This window comes from Perognathus longimembris, chromosome 3 (assembly GCF_023159225.1).
Source record: "Perognathus longimembris pacificus isolate PPM17 chromosome 3, ASM2315922v1, whole genome shotgun sequence".
In the NCBI taxonomy this organism is placed as follows: domain Eukaryota; kingdom Metazoa; phylum Chordata; class Mammalia; order Rodentia; family Heteromyidae; genus Perognathus; species Perognathus longimembris.
In genome coordinates this window covers 611,880-626,441 of record NC_063163.1, presented here as the reverse complement: position 1 = coordinate 626,441, position 14,562 = coordinate 611,880, and the positions used below count along the sequence as shown (strand labels likewise).

Genomic DNA, 14,562 nt, shown 5'->3' with positions numbered 1-14,562 from the left:
TGGGGATATGGCCTAGTGGCACGAGAGCTTGCCTTGTATACATGAGGCCCTGGGTTCGATTCCCCAGCACCACATATACAGAAAACGGCCAGAAGTGGCGCTGTGGCTCAAGTGCCAGAGTGCTAGCCTTGAGCAAAAAAAAGGAAGCCAGGGACAGTGCTCAGGCCCTGAGTCCAAGGCCCAGGACTGTCCAAAAAAAAAAAAAAAGATTCTTATCATGCACCTTGTGTGGTTTTTGGCCATATAAGCAATATGTTAGTTGTATTCAGGGCAGTAGGGCTTTGTGACTGGAGTCTCCATGCCACAATAAAGACTCCAAATTCAGCCTTTTAAGTGGTGGCTTCTGTTACCACGACTGGATCTTCAATTATGGTGTTGGTTTATAAGTTCAACTTCATGCTTCTGTAATGAGTATATTTCAGTGGAAAATATTCTCATAAAAACTAACTACGGAATGATTTTTTTTTTTTTGCCAGTCCTGGGCCTTGAACTCAGGGCCTGAGCACTGTCCCTGGCTTCTTTGTGCTCAAGGCTAGCACTCTGCCATTTGAGCCACAGTGCCACTTCTGGCCGTTTTCTATATATGTGGTACTGGAATCAAACCCAGGGCTTCATGTGTACAAGGCAAGCTCTCTTGCCACTAGGCCATATTCCCAGCCCCAGAATGACTTTTTAATCTTAGGAGTATGGTTGAGGAAGGACACTAGAATTAAGTGTAGGGAGTGTACCATTCACACACAGACTGTGTTGCAAGTGTTTTTTTTTCTGAGGCACAAATAAAGCATCTCAGGTTTTGGTTCTGGGAAAGCCTAAACTTGCACTTCCGAAGTTGGCAGTGAATCTCCCTTAGAACAGGAGAAACTTGGCCACAAAATGAGGCCTTAAGATAACAGACCAGGTGTGCTGCTCTGTAGGAGGAAATGGTCAGTTTGCTTTTGAGGTGGTAACTTGCACTTGGAGTTGTATGACCCCTAACTTAAGCCAAATTGCTGCTATAGCACATACTTCCTTTACCTGACTAGAATGTGAGCTGAGTAGAGTCCCCAGGTGTCCATTAGCTTTGTCTTTTAGGAGCTACACCTCTAGAACATATTGAAATCCAACACTTTTTTAAAAGAATATATTTGTTTCTTGGTAACTTGGTTGTCATTTTGCCAACAGTAACTTCTGTTGCGTAGCAGAGTATTTGTTTTTGAGATCTGTTGAAGAGCACTGGGCAAGTTATCCCTTGCTTAATAGACTGGTCTGTCTGAAGGCTTTTGGAGTGTTTACTTTTTGTTTTTTTGTGCTCATCCTGGGCTCAGGGCCTGGGTGCTTTCCCTGAGCTTGTTCGTACTCAGAGCTAGCACTCTACCATTTGAGCCACGACTCCATTTCTGCTTTTTGAGTTCTTATGTTTGTTTTTGTAAGGGTTGCTTCTACGTCCTGGTTGGTTCAGATCTCTAGAAATGCCGTATTATTTTTTTGTGTGTGTCTGCTTTTCCTTGTTGAATTTATTAATTTGTGTTGTGGTTAGCAGTGAAATTAAAGTGCAAGTTTGTAGTTTAGGGAACAGTCATTAGGGAGTGGCTCTGTTACCTGAGTGGGTGGTACACATGCTGGTGTTTCCTTTAAATCAAATCCCACAGATGGCATTTCTTATTTCCTTTTGAACATAACTCAGGTGGCTGGAAGTCCACCTGCTCCTCAGGTATTACTCCTGTCAACTCTGCTGTGGGCTGCATCTCCTGCATATACCTTGGCTTCAGTGCCAGCACCAAGACTCCATCCACTCAAATCACCAAAATGTGACTTCAGGTTCCTGCCTGTACTCTTCTTCCCAGATGTCCATTTATTTCATTTTAGGTCTTCACACAGGGAAAGAGAATGAACCTGGATTTCAGTGATTGAAAAAATTTCAACATCTGATGAAAGTCCTGGAATTCTAGCTATGGTTACATATTTTTGTGAACATTTTTATCCTGATGTCTTAATATGCTATTTACTGATTTTGGCTGACTTTGAAAGTTTGGCAACTTTCTTAGAGATGTTGGAAAGCAAGTAGAATGGCTGAACCAGATCTTGGCATTTCAGAGGGTTTTATTTCAGAATCCTTTGAGCATGACCCCCAGTGGCTTGCAAATCTGGAGTAGGGAGGTTGATGTTGATATGTGGATCCTCTTAAGGATCTTTTGTTATTTGTAGATGGTAGATTTGGTAGACTTCTGAGGCTGTTTGCTTTAAAAAAAAATGCCTTTCAAATCTTTAGTTCCTATTTTCTGTATGGAGAACAGGAAATAGCTCTTTTTCTATTTCTCCCTCCTTTAACCTTGTTATAAAAAATAAATCCTTGATAAAACTTCTCAGAAAATTTTCCTTTTGGGGCTATAGCTATGACTTAGGAGGTAGAGTACTAGCCTAGCATGTGCAAGGCCCTCAGTTCAAACCCTAGTATGAGAAGGGGAAAAAAGCCTTTAAAACCAGATACAACTCCTTTAATCTCACTTAAAGTTACTTTAACATTCAGTATTTGATTGTTATCTGAGTTCAGGTATTTATATTAATCTGAGAAAAAGAACCTTTTTTTCAGAAAGCTAACAGTTTTCTGGAAATAATATTTTAACTATGATTTCACTAGCAATGAGTCATTTACTTAGCTATATGTGACAATAAGTCTGTTTTTCAGCTGGAAATGTGCATCTAAAATGCAAGCTGACCATAGCAGGACTCTTTGGCCCGCCTTGTCCTCTTCCCTGTCCTCGGACCATGAAGATATTGGAAGAGTCTCTCTTTTGGATGCTGCTTCCATTCCTTCACTTGCTAGTCAGCGCTGCGGAGCACGCGGAGGTGGCGAAGCATGCTATCAAGTTACATCGAGGGAAGGGAGCAGCTGCTAATCAGAGGAGGCAGTGGGTCCTGGACAGCTGCAGGAGGCTGACCGGGCTTCTTCGGCAGAAGAATGTGGTTCTGAATAAACTGAAAAATGCCATCAGAGCGGTGGAGAAAGACACTAGCCTGTCAGATGAAGAGAAGCTGTTTCAGGTGCACACATTTGAAATCTTCCAGAAAGAGCTGAATGAAAGTGAAAATTCAGTCTTCCAGGCCATCTATGGACTGCAGAGGGCCCTGCAGGGGGATTACAGAGATGTGGTGAACATGAAGGAGAGCAGCCGGCAACGGTTGGAGGCCTTGCGGGAAGCTGCCATAAAGGTCAGTGGCCAGCCAACAAGCTTGGATATGAGTAAATGTATTTTAAACATTGTGAGTGTGAGAGTGTGTGTGCATGTGCACGTGCACAAATGCCCGGCCCGCACATTTCACTAAGCTCAGCATGTCTGAGCTTGGACACCTGGTCTCTGCTGGTTATAGTCAGTAGTTGCCATGCATGGACAGGGTTATTGACATAGAGAGAGGTTGTTGTGTCTAGTTTGGCTAGGACCCTGTGTGGGCAACAAGGAAATCATATCTTAGTTTTTTCCTTAATAAATACAACTCTTCATTTCTCATAAATGAATAGGAAGAGACAGAATATGTGGAACTTCTTGCTGCAGAAAAACATCAAGTGGAAGCACTCAAAAACATGCAACATCAAAACAAGAGCCTCTCCATGCTGGATGAGATTCTGGAAGATGTGAGGAAGGCGGCCGATCGCTTAGAGGAAGAAATAGAAGAGCATGCTTTTGATGACAATAAATCTGTAAGCAGTACTCTCAAGCCCCTCCACCTAATGAGGCTGAGCCCTAGAAGGTGTCTGAATGTGTGTCTTACTGAGGTTGACAATAATCTAAAACACTTCTATGTCCTATGGAAAGTAATTTGACTTGATCAAGTCTCATTTTTCTCCTTTTGTCTTTTAATAACTACATTTTGTCTTTTGTCAGGGCTTGTGTCCATTTCCTAGCTTTGCTGTATACGAGGTTGGGACTCTGCTGTCAAGCAAGTTTGAGTGGCCAGGTTTAAGCTGACCTGTGGGGATTCTGTAAAACTGCAGAAGGCTTCTCACTTGTCACATGTTGAGATCCTAAGGAAAAATTTATACTGAAGCCAAGAACTGATTGTGTTTGGGATGGACCTATAAACACTTAATAGAAATAAATTAAAATGAGAGTAGAGAAGAACCAGGTGCCAGTACCTCACACCCGTAATCTTAGCTACTCAGGAGACTGAGATCTAAGGATCAAAGCCAGCCTAGGCAAACAAATCCAAGAGACGCTTATCTTCATTCAATTAACCAGCAAAATGCTGGAAGTGGAGGTATGGCTTAAGAGGAAGCCCACCAGCCTCGAGTGAAAAGGCAAAAGTGCAAATCACTTCAAGCCATAATATTTAAGCCATATTACCAGTGTATATTTGTTCATGAGGGCACACACACACACACACACACACACACACACACACACACGCACACGAAAAAAAGAGGATTGGAGGTGAAGTAATTGTTTTCTGAGATACAAACATGTTTTGTTTTGTTTTGCCAGTCCTGGGGCTTGGACTCAGGGCCTGAGCACTGTTCCTGGCTTCTTTTTTTGCTCAAGGACTCTACCACTGGAACCATAGCGCCACTTCTGGCTTTTTCTATATATGTGGAGCTGAGGATTCGAACCCAGGGCTTCATGTATGCAAGGCAAATACTCTACCACTAGGCCATATTCCCAGCCCCTGTGATACAAACTTTTGAAAATGTATGCCCTAAATCAGGTAAAATAGATGTGAAAAAATTTGAATTTATGGGCACTACAGGTATTTTCAACCTTTGAATATTGAATTTGAAAGTGTTTAGTTGATTCTGATTGCATAATTTGTTATTCTTGCAGGTCAAGGGGGTCAATTTTGAGGCAGTTCTCAGGGTGGAGGAGGAAGAGGCCAATTCCAAGAAGAATATCACACAGCGAGAAGTAGAGGAAGGTCTAGGCCTCAGCATGCTGATCGACTCCCAGAACAACCAGTACATCTTGACCAAGCCTAGAGATTCCACCATCCCACGTGCAGACCACCATTTTATAAAGGTGATCTGGACAGTCATTGAGGGTCCACCTGCCCTTCCTGTGGGTGGTCATTGAGGGTCTACCTGTCCTTCCTGTGGGTGGTCATTGAGGATTGACCTTCCTCCCTGTGGCAGTCAGAAGCTGTTTCTCCTCTGGCCTCAGGCTGGGTGTTCTGTTTGTCAGAGAGTCTGCTAAAACATACCACATCTGGGCTTTGAGACAGCCTCTCTTAATTTTTTATTTTATTTCTCTAAAAGAAAGGAGCATTTTAGTACTTAAAATAGATTTTAGTTGGGCTGGGAATGTGGTTTAGTGGTAGAGTGCTTTCCTAGCATAAAGCCCTGGGTTTTATTCCTCAGCACCACATACACAGAAAAAGCCATAAGTGGCGCTGTGGCTCAAGAGGTAGAGTGCTAGCCTTGAGCAAAAAGAAGCCAGGGACAGTGCTCAGGCCCTGAGTTAAGCCCCAGGACAGGAAAAAAAAAAAGAATTTAGTTATGTTTTTGAAATCTTGACTTCTGAACTTGGGCATTATTAGTGGGACTAAAGTTCCAGTTATCTGAAAGCTGTTTTCACAGGAAGCTGAGGCTTCCAGGGTATCTTGAGCCCAGGAGTTGGAGAATAGCCAGGACAACATAGTGAGACGAAAAAATGAAAATTATTTCATTTTGTCCTCTGCCATGAGGCAGAGGAATTGTGGCTGAGAAATCCTACGTGCTTACATTCACACATGGGGAGCACAGTGTGGAAACCTCAGTGCACCTGGTCTGCCAGACAGATGTATTGCAAACCGTTTCCTCCCAGAAAGCTAGTCTAGTTCAAAGTGACCACTCTTACAGGAATTGAAATGGGAGATCCAGCAATCCGGTGAGGAAGCATGGGAGAGTCAAGTAAATTCCAGCAAAACTTCTTTAACTGGAACTTTGCTTACGAACAGAAATAAAGCAGAACCCAGGCTTTAAGATGAGGAGTACCCAAGGGCGCCAGGTACAGAGCCTTCCATTAGACCCGAGATCATGATCAGCCCACAGACGCTCCAGTCCCTGTGGTTATGATTACAACAGCCTGCAGGCCACCTCTGCAAACTGACAGCATTCATGTCCCCTAAGATGGGACCGTCTCTGGAGAGTTACTCTTTTTCCTCCTGGTAATGAAAAAGTAATTTGGGGGGAAGCTTTGAGACTGTATTTATATCCCATTCTTAATCTAACACTCAGTGGTCCCAGCACTGCTGTTGATTTTTTTTTAATATGCTGAATAGCATGATTGCATTTGTTCATCCTTCCTCCCTCCCTTTCTGTGCTATTGTTGATTTTTGCTTCACTGCTTATAAACAATGGGGAAACTGATGGCAATAGCACATCAGCTAGAAAACTCAATGGAATTCAAGTACTACTTAGTTATGTAGAATGCCAATAGGGGGCCTAACTGAACAGACAGATTTTGCTATAATTGTTAGAGTATTAGGAACTAACTTCAACTTCTAGAATGCATCTTAATGTTTTCATCTTCTTTGTGTGACACAGAAGTATCCTTATAGGTTTGTCATCTGCACTCCATGTCTGGGAACTTGGTCCCATCCTGGTCTCTTGCTTAAGCAACTCTGTTTCTTGTTTATTCTGCATTAGGACATTGTTACCATAGGAATGTTGTCCTTACCTTGTGGCTGGCTGTGTACAACAATAGGCTTGCCTACGATGTTTGGGTATATCATTTGTGGTGTACTTCTGGGACCTTCAGGACTAAACAGTATTAAGGTAAGAACAACATTGAACTTTTTACTGTCTAGCAAGATGCTCAAAGACTTAACAGTTCTGAGCTTGGGTAAGGTGAAGATACAATTGAGTGTCTTAAAGACCATACAGAGAAGATGCCCTTGAAGAAACCCTTTAAGCTACAGGAACATTTCACGACTTGATGTGAGACATCTTACCTAGAGAAAAACATCCCTGTATCTCTTTAAGTTGAATTAGTTTTAGATGCCATTTCTGGCAATAATGATGTACAGGATTATACAGGTCATGCTTCAGACACTGAACGCAACTAAAAATTCTGGGCTTGGTGTGTTTATAAGCTGTTTCTAGTGTATAGAAGCCCCTGTCTTGAAAGGTAACCTAAGGCTGTTCTTGTAAAGGCCATTTGAAGGGAAGATTAATGCACTATCACACACAGGCAGACACATTTTTGACAGGAAAGAAAGTCTTCCGAGCTTTATAAGGCTTCTGAATGTTTCGCCTACAATACAGGTGACACTGGGAGCCTAGCACAGGAGGAGCTATCGGGAAGGTCAAGGGTGAGCCATTGAATCACCCTAACTTTACTAAAATGCCCCAGGTGACTATGTTAGAAATGGTTTGGGATGTTGGGATGTAATATAGGAATGAAGGACAACAATTCAAAAGGAACTCAGCAAGGCAAGGTTTTCTTCTGCAAAAGAGTCTACCCTTAGCCAAAAATCTGGTGAGCAAGCACACAGAACAGGAGGGCTGTTCCTAGTTTATCCCTAACAATGTAGCCCCCTCCCCATCCCCATCTTGGCTGAACTCAGGGTCACAGACTGCAAAAGGTATAGCTTAATTAGCAGGATGTAACTAAAATTCAAGAAGACATCCTCAAAAAGGAATGTGCAGCAGGAAAAAGATATAAGTAAAAATTAACAAGGGCCAAGCCACCTGGCCTAAGCAGGGACTTTTCAGAAAAACAATTCTCACAAGGTTAATAGAAAGGAAACTAATTTGGTAGAAAAGATACTTTTCTCACATGTAGAAGCAAATATAAGACAGGAAAACGTAAGTTTTCCTTGAACCTATCTCCAGCTAATGCTAATGCGCAGACCTTCAACCAGGTCAAAAGAACTTCAGGGATTTCCCTACACTGAAACCCACCAGAAAGTCAAAAGAAGTAGCCACACAAGGACTTGAAGTTAAGAGAGTCCCAGACCCTGTGAGTTCCGCATGACTTAGAACAGTATACAAAGCCAGAAGTGAAGAGCACAATACCTGGGCTTCATACACCACTGGGTACTGTGACTATTCTCATCCTGTTACATCCTGTACTATGTGTTTTTCAATAAAGAACCAAGAGTATCCTAGCCAAAAGAGAGGAGTGCTTAGTGCAAGGAATATAATTATTAGTATATTAGTATATTAATATGAATTTTTGCCTCGCAGAGGCTCTTATTCACCAAGTTGAGAAATACAGACTTAGACATGCTACTTAGGAGCCAAAAGCCTCTATCTGAAAAAGGAAAAGGAAGAGAAATAATAAAAGAAAAATGACAGTAATAAGGAAGCAGGAAAGCAAGATGATATCAAGAAAATAAGAGTAGAAATCTGCACAATAGTAAATGTATGTGAAGTAAAATTCTCTATTAAGTGACTAGGGCATGGGCGCTGGTGGCTCAGGCCTGTCATGCTAGCTACTCAAGAGGCTGAGATCTGAGGATTGCATTTTGAAGCCAGCCCAGGTAGGAAAGTCTGTGAGATTCTTATCTCTAACTTTACCACCACCACCACCACCCCCTCAAAAAAAAAAAAAAAAGAAAAACCAGGAAGTGGAGCTGTCAGCACAAAAGCTCAGGGACATTGCCTAAGCCCTGAATTCAAGCCTGATAATAACAACAACAGAGAGACTGGGACATACTGATGGTGCCCCCAAAAAGAACAAATAATGAGATGCTACAAAAGTAAAATAAGAAAGATTGAAGGTTAAAGATGCAAATACAACAGAACAGGAATTCTTTTTTTTTTTTGGCCAGTCCTGGGGTTTAAACTCAGGGCCTTCGCACTGTCTGTAAGCTTCTTTTGCTCAAGGTTAGCATTCTACCACATGAGCCACAGTGCTACTTTTGGCCTTTTCTGTGTGTGTAGTACTGAGGAATTGAACCCAGGGCTTCATGCATGCTAGAGAAGCACTCTACCACTGAGCCACATTCCTAGCCCAGAACATGAATTCTGACAAGCCAGTTGGCTTATAGTGGGATCAGGAAGCATGTGAACTCAGTAACCCTTTTGCCATATTAGTATTTAAAAAAACAGAACAGTTAGTAGCCATAATGAATTTAAAATATTGTGTGCTATTTGTCTAGTAGAACAACATTAGTAATAAATAACTAATGAATCCAAACAAATACAGAATCCTTTACATCAAAGCCTGTGTGATATGGGCAGCTGTGGTACTTAAAGAATTCTATGTATGTACTAGACATGCTCACACCCAGAACATAAGCCACTGCCATGAACTGGTCAGGGTGAAGCTTGGGTGTGATGCTTCCTTGACCACTGAAAGCCTGAAGAAAGTTGCTAAGAAAGAACAAGTGGCCATGATTTCGAAAATTGGTACCCCAGAGCTACTTTTTAAGCAATAAAATGAAAGTAAATATTCCTCTGAATAATTAAGAAAAGGAGAAAAAAAAGTCAAGGTTAAAATAATCTCTTGTGTCATTGAACTCGTTTCTAGCACTGGATGGTTCATTTGAGTATATGTCAAACAAGATTATTTGGGTTTACATTTTCTTGTTTTTCAGTCTATTGTACAGGTGGAGACACTGGGGGAATTTGGAGTTTTCTTCACTCTTTTTCTTGTTGGCTTAGAATTTTCCCCTGAAAAGCTGAGGAAGGTGAGTATCAAATCCCTCTCATTGTAGCTTAACATCAGTGACTTGGTTTATTTGCTTCTAACATTTGTTGGCAGCCATAGCTAGTTTGATAACATTTTTAGAACAAAATTTGAAAAGAAAAAAATAATGCTAGGCTTGAAAAATCTTATAATTAGTAAGTTGAATTAATTTTCACATGACTAATTCCAGATGTCCTTAAAGAAGGACAGTTTCATAAACTGAGAAATACGACAGAAACTGCATATTCAATGTGCTACCCTAGAAAAGGCGGTGGAGGATAAAATGAACATTGTTGGTAGACTCTAAAGAGAAAACACTGTTCTTCCTGTGAATTCCCTGCCGAACTTCTGTGCGTGGGAAAGGAATCTCTAGGGTGTTGTGTGTCATTGGACCTACCCGCACACATGCCATCTTGGCCTATGTTCATGGACTAGGAGGCCTCCATTTGCTAGTTCAGGGTGTCAGGTTCCTGACCTATACAGTAGGATTTGGGGGAGATTAGTTTTTTCTGACTTGAATTTTTATAATTTTCTTTTTTTTTTCTACTGTAGTATTCAAAGTTAGACAGTGAAGTGGTGTTATGTAACCCAATAGCTTTAAACTCTATAAAGCACTATACTTTATTGGTGTTGATGTCATTCGAAGATGCCTCTGGTGCTTTTTGCACATGTTATATAGATCAAAAGATGACTTCGAAAGAAGGGTTATTGTGTTGGTTGAGTTTTGTTTGGCTGATTGGTGTGATGATATACTTTAGGAATGGAGAGAGTACTCAAGTGGGAATCTGCTTCCGTAAGTCCTGCTTGCTAGTCTCTGATTTTGTGACAGGGTAGCATTTCTCACCGTGTCCATATGGGGTTCTCAGCTCTGATGGAGGGCTTGCTCCTTATTCTGGAACCTTCACTGCTGTCACTTGGTAGCAACCCTAGACCTCAGCATGCATTCTGGTTCTTACAATACCAAAAAAAATGCATCTTGGTATTTTCAGAAGACTAGTTTCTACTTAATAAACTATAATATTAAGACTCTTTCAGCATGGCACTGGTGGCTCGTGCCTGTATTCCTAACCACTTGGGAGGCTGTGACTGGGAGGCTCAAGGTTTGAGTCTGGCAGAGAACCAAGCAGAACGTAGACGTAGCTCAGCTGGACTCTTGCTCTCCCATCATTGGCCTGTGTGACATTCAGGAGACAGGGGCTCGTGTCTGGTGATCAGAAGGCTATGTGGAGACAGGGGCTCGTGTCTGGTGATTAGAAGGCTATGTGGAGATAGGGGCTCGTGTCTGGTGATTAGAAGGCTATGTGGAGACAGGGGCTCATGTCTGGTGATTAGAAGGCTATGTGGCTCCTTTTTCTCCTGATCCAGCCAGGCAGGCCGGATGGTCATGTGTGGGATGGGGTGGGAGGCCAGGCAGGTGCTCACTTTGCTGCAACTGAAAATCCCAACAACCAGCTTAGGGAGAGCTTCACCAATTACTTGATTCCCAAAGAGTGGGAGGAAGACCAGAACGGGCGAGGGAGCTCCCAGGCCGCACAGCCCTGAGGGAAAAGTCTCAAGGCTTCTGTACAGAGCTTCCAGTATCCATAACCTCACTGCTTAATGCTGTATGGTGCATGGCGCCTCCAAGGCCACTTTTAAAAGGTGTTCTGCGGGGCTGGGGATATAGCCTAGTGGCAAGAGTGCCTGCCTCGGATACACGAGGCCCTAGGTTCGATTCCCCAGCACCCCATATACAGAAAACGGCCAGAAGCGGTGCTGTGGCTCAAGTGGCAGAGTGCTAGCCTTGAGCGGGAAGAAGCCAGGGACAGTGCTCAGGCCCTGAGTCCAAGGCCCAGGACTGGCCAAAAAAAAAAAGGTGTTCTGGAATGGGGAAATTGGTACTTAGGAAACTGGCATTGATTGGAAATATGTAGTGTGGAAAAGAGAAATGAACAGACACTTCAAATAGATTAAGATGGGTCCCCAGTGTGTTACTATGTAATACTCATATTTATGTAACTATAATTCCTTCTTCTTCTTCTTTTTTTTTTTTTGGTTGTGAGGCTTGAACTCAAACGCTGTCCCTGATGAGCTCTTTTGCTTAAGGCCAGTACTCTACCACTTTGAGCCACAGCTCTACTTCCAGTTTTCTGATGGTTAGAGATAAAGAGTCTCACAGGGACTTTTCCTGCCCAGTCTGGCTTTGAACCATGATCCTCAGATCTCAGCCTCCTGAGTACCTAGGATTATAGGCATGAGCCACCAGTGCCCAGCTTAGCCTGAGTTTTGACTAACCCTAAAGGTCTTCCAAGTTAATTGAAGAAATGAGTTGATAGAGATTATATTACAGAGCTGAATACCTGTAATTCTACCTACTCAGGAGGCTGAGATCTGAGGATCACAGTTCAAAGCCAGCCCGAGCAGGAACGTCTGTAAGACCCTTATCTCTACTTAACCACCAGGAAACTGAAAGTGGCAGTGTTATGGCTAAAAGTGGTAGAGTGCTAGCCTTGAGCAAAAATGCTTAGGGATAGCCCCTGAATTCAAGCCCCACAACCAACAAAAGCAACAAACACCCAGGCTAAGCTAAGCTCGAGTGGCTCATGCCTATCATTCTAACTGCTCAGGAGTCTGAGATCTGAGGATCCCTGTTTGAAGTTAGCTTAGGCTTCAAACTCTTATGTGTAGTTAACTAGCGAAAAGCTGTAAGTGCAATGCAGGGCACTGGTGGCTCATACCTCTAATCTGAGCTGCTCAGGAGGCTGAGATCTGAGGATCTCTGTTCAAAACCAGCCCGGGTGGGAAATGCTGTGTGATTCTTACCTCCCGTTAATTACCACAAAGCCAAAAGTGGCGCTGTGGCTCAAGTAGTAGAGTACTAACTTGGAAAAAGCTCAGGTATAGCACCCAGGCATGAGTTCAAGTCCCAGGACTGGCACCAGAAGAAGAGGGGGAAGCTGTAAATGGAGGTGAGAATCACTGGTAAAGTACCAACCTTGATAGAAAAATCCAAGCGAGTGTGAGGCCCTGGGTTCGAGCCTCTTCCATGGTCACTATCATGTTAAGCACAGTGCTAAGTAACTATTGAGCACCTAAATAGCTAAAAGGTGATCTCTACATCTGAGATTTATTCTGAGGATTAGGTTTTTACACACGCACACACACACACACACACACACACAACTGGAGTCACAGCCAAATCCATGGCTTCTACACCCATGTGTTTACCCAGTTATATACAAAACATTTGGGAGAAAATAGTGTCTAAGCTGGATGTGGTAGCACATGCCTGTAATCCAAGCTACGTGGAGAACATAAATAGAAGGTTTCAATCCAAGGCTGGCCTTAGAACTATGAGACCCATTCAGGAAAATAACTAAAAGCAAAATAAATGGAGTGTGGTTGAAGTGCCTGCCTGCTTTTAGGAAGCAGTTCAGACCCTACTGTGTGTGTGTGTGTGTGTGTGTGTGTGTGTGTGTGTGTGTGTGTGTGTGTGTGTGTGTGTGTGTGTGTGTGTGTGTGTGTGTGTGTGTGTGTGTGTGTGTGTGTGTGTGTGTGTGTGTGTGTGTGTGTGTGTGTGTGTGTGTGTGTGTGTGTGTGTGTGTGTGTGTGTGTGTGTGTCCGGGCATGCACCGATACTATGGCTTGAACTCGAAGACCTTATGGTCTTGCTCAGTTTGTCTTGGCACTTTGTCACTTAAGCCATGTCTCCACATCTGTCCTTTTGCTAGTTAATTGGAGATAAGGGTTTCTTGGATTTGTATGCTGGGCTGGCTTCAAACCCTGATCCTCAGGTCTCAGCCTTCTGAGTAGCTAGGCTTATAGATGAGTCACTGGCACCTGGTTTTATATATAGTGTCTGTGCTGAATATGTACATTTTTCTTGTCGTTACTTCTGAAATAACATCACAAAACCTATAGAATTTTATAAATCATCTAGAGATGACAGGATTTATAAGAGTGTGTATACAGAGAGTATGCATAGATTTTATGCTAATACTACACATTTTAAAGTAGGGCTTGAGCATTAGAGGGTTTTAATATCTGGAAGAGACTGGTAACCATTCCCTTAGTGATACCAAGGGCAAGCGAGAGGAAGAGCTAAAGGGAGAGGAAGAGCGCCTGGGGTGAGTACTTACTGTGTCAAAACAGGCAGCAAGTAGACTGAGTTGCTTTCATGAAGCTCTGGTCTTAGTAGATGTGGCTGTGTGCCGCTGATCCAGAGATGGGCTGCTGCCTCTGTATCCTGCACAACTACATGTGTTCTCTTCAAGGTGTGGAAGATATCTTTACAAGGACCCTGTCACATGACACTACTAATGATTGCTTTCGGCTTGCTGTGGGGACACCTTCTGCAAATCAGACCTACTCAGAGTGTCTTCATTTCCACTTGTTTGTCCTTATCAAGCACACCCCTGGTGTCCAGGTTCCTGGTGGGCAGTGCCAGAGGCGACAAAGAAGGTAGGTGGCAGGGTATTCTTAGTACATATGTAGCTAATGCTCACTTGGACTTGTGAGGAGAAATTACAAGACCTCGACATCCTCCTCAGGTCTCCACGGGCCATTGTGGGCACTCAGGCTCATGCTCCATGGCAGATTGATCTGCTTGTGAACTCAGCTTCTTTAACCCAGCACTTGTTTGCTGGATGCAGAGAAGTGTGTGCTACATGCCTTTCAAATTAGGACAGTTTGAGTGCCTGTGAGAAACTGGACAGGGATCAGAAGAAAGCAGCCCCCACATACCGTGTGCTGTCTGCTGCTTTTGTGCTGGTAGAAGAACAGACACACTTTTATACTTTTCTGAAACTTTGGGGTGCTTTGGCAGTAAGAGAACTTGAGCTCTTATGTTGGGTTTGGCTCATCCGTGTGTGAGGCATTGGCATTTTTGAGTCACTGCCATGTGTGGTGAGACCGTAGTACCAGGGAGGAGGCCCATTGCTGAGCTGAGCTGCTCTGCTCTGTGTCTTTGGTCTCATCATGTGTTTTACTTCTTTGCCAATTT

General features: G+C 43.1%; 1 protein-coding gene across 3 annotated transcripts in view; it reads left to right on the top strand.

The window, feature by feature from the left end:
* Tmco3 (transmembrane and coiled-coil domains 3) overlaps nt 1-14,562 on the top strand; it is a 37,266-nt gene that overhangs the window by 3,839 nt on the left and 18,865 nt on the right. For all 3 annotated transcript variants that reach the window (XM_048341053.1, XM_048341054.1, XM_048341052.1), the window contains exons 2-7: nt 2,666-3,189; nt 3,497-3,676; nt 4,794-4,985; nt 6,593-6,721; nt 9,490-9,582; nt 13,835-14,021. In XM_048341053.1, coding sequence (XP_048197010.1) covers nt 2,746-3,189; nt 3,497-3,676; nt 4,794-4,985; nt 6,593-6,721; nt 9,490-9,582; nt 13,835-14,021 — 1,225 coding nt within the window. In that variant the 5' untranslated portion in view covers nt 2,666-2,745. The remainder of the gene's footprint in view (nt 1-2,665; nt 3,190-3,496; nt 3,677-4,793; nt 4,986-6,592; nt 6,722-9,489; nt 9,583-13,834; nt 14,022-14,562) is intronic.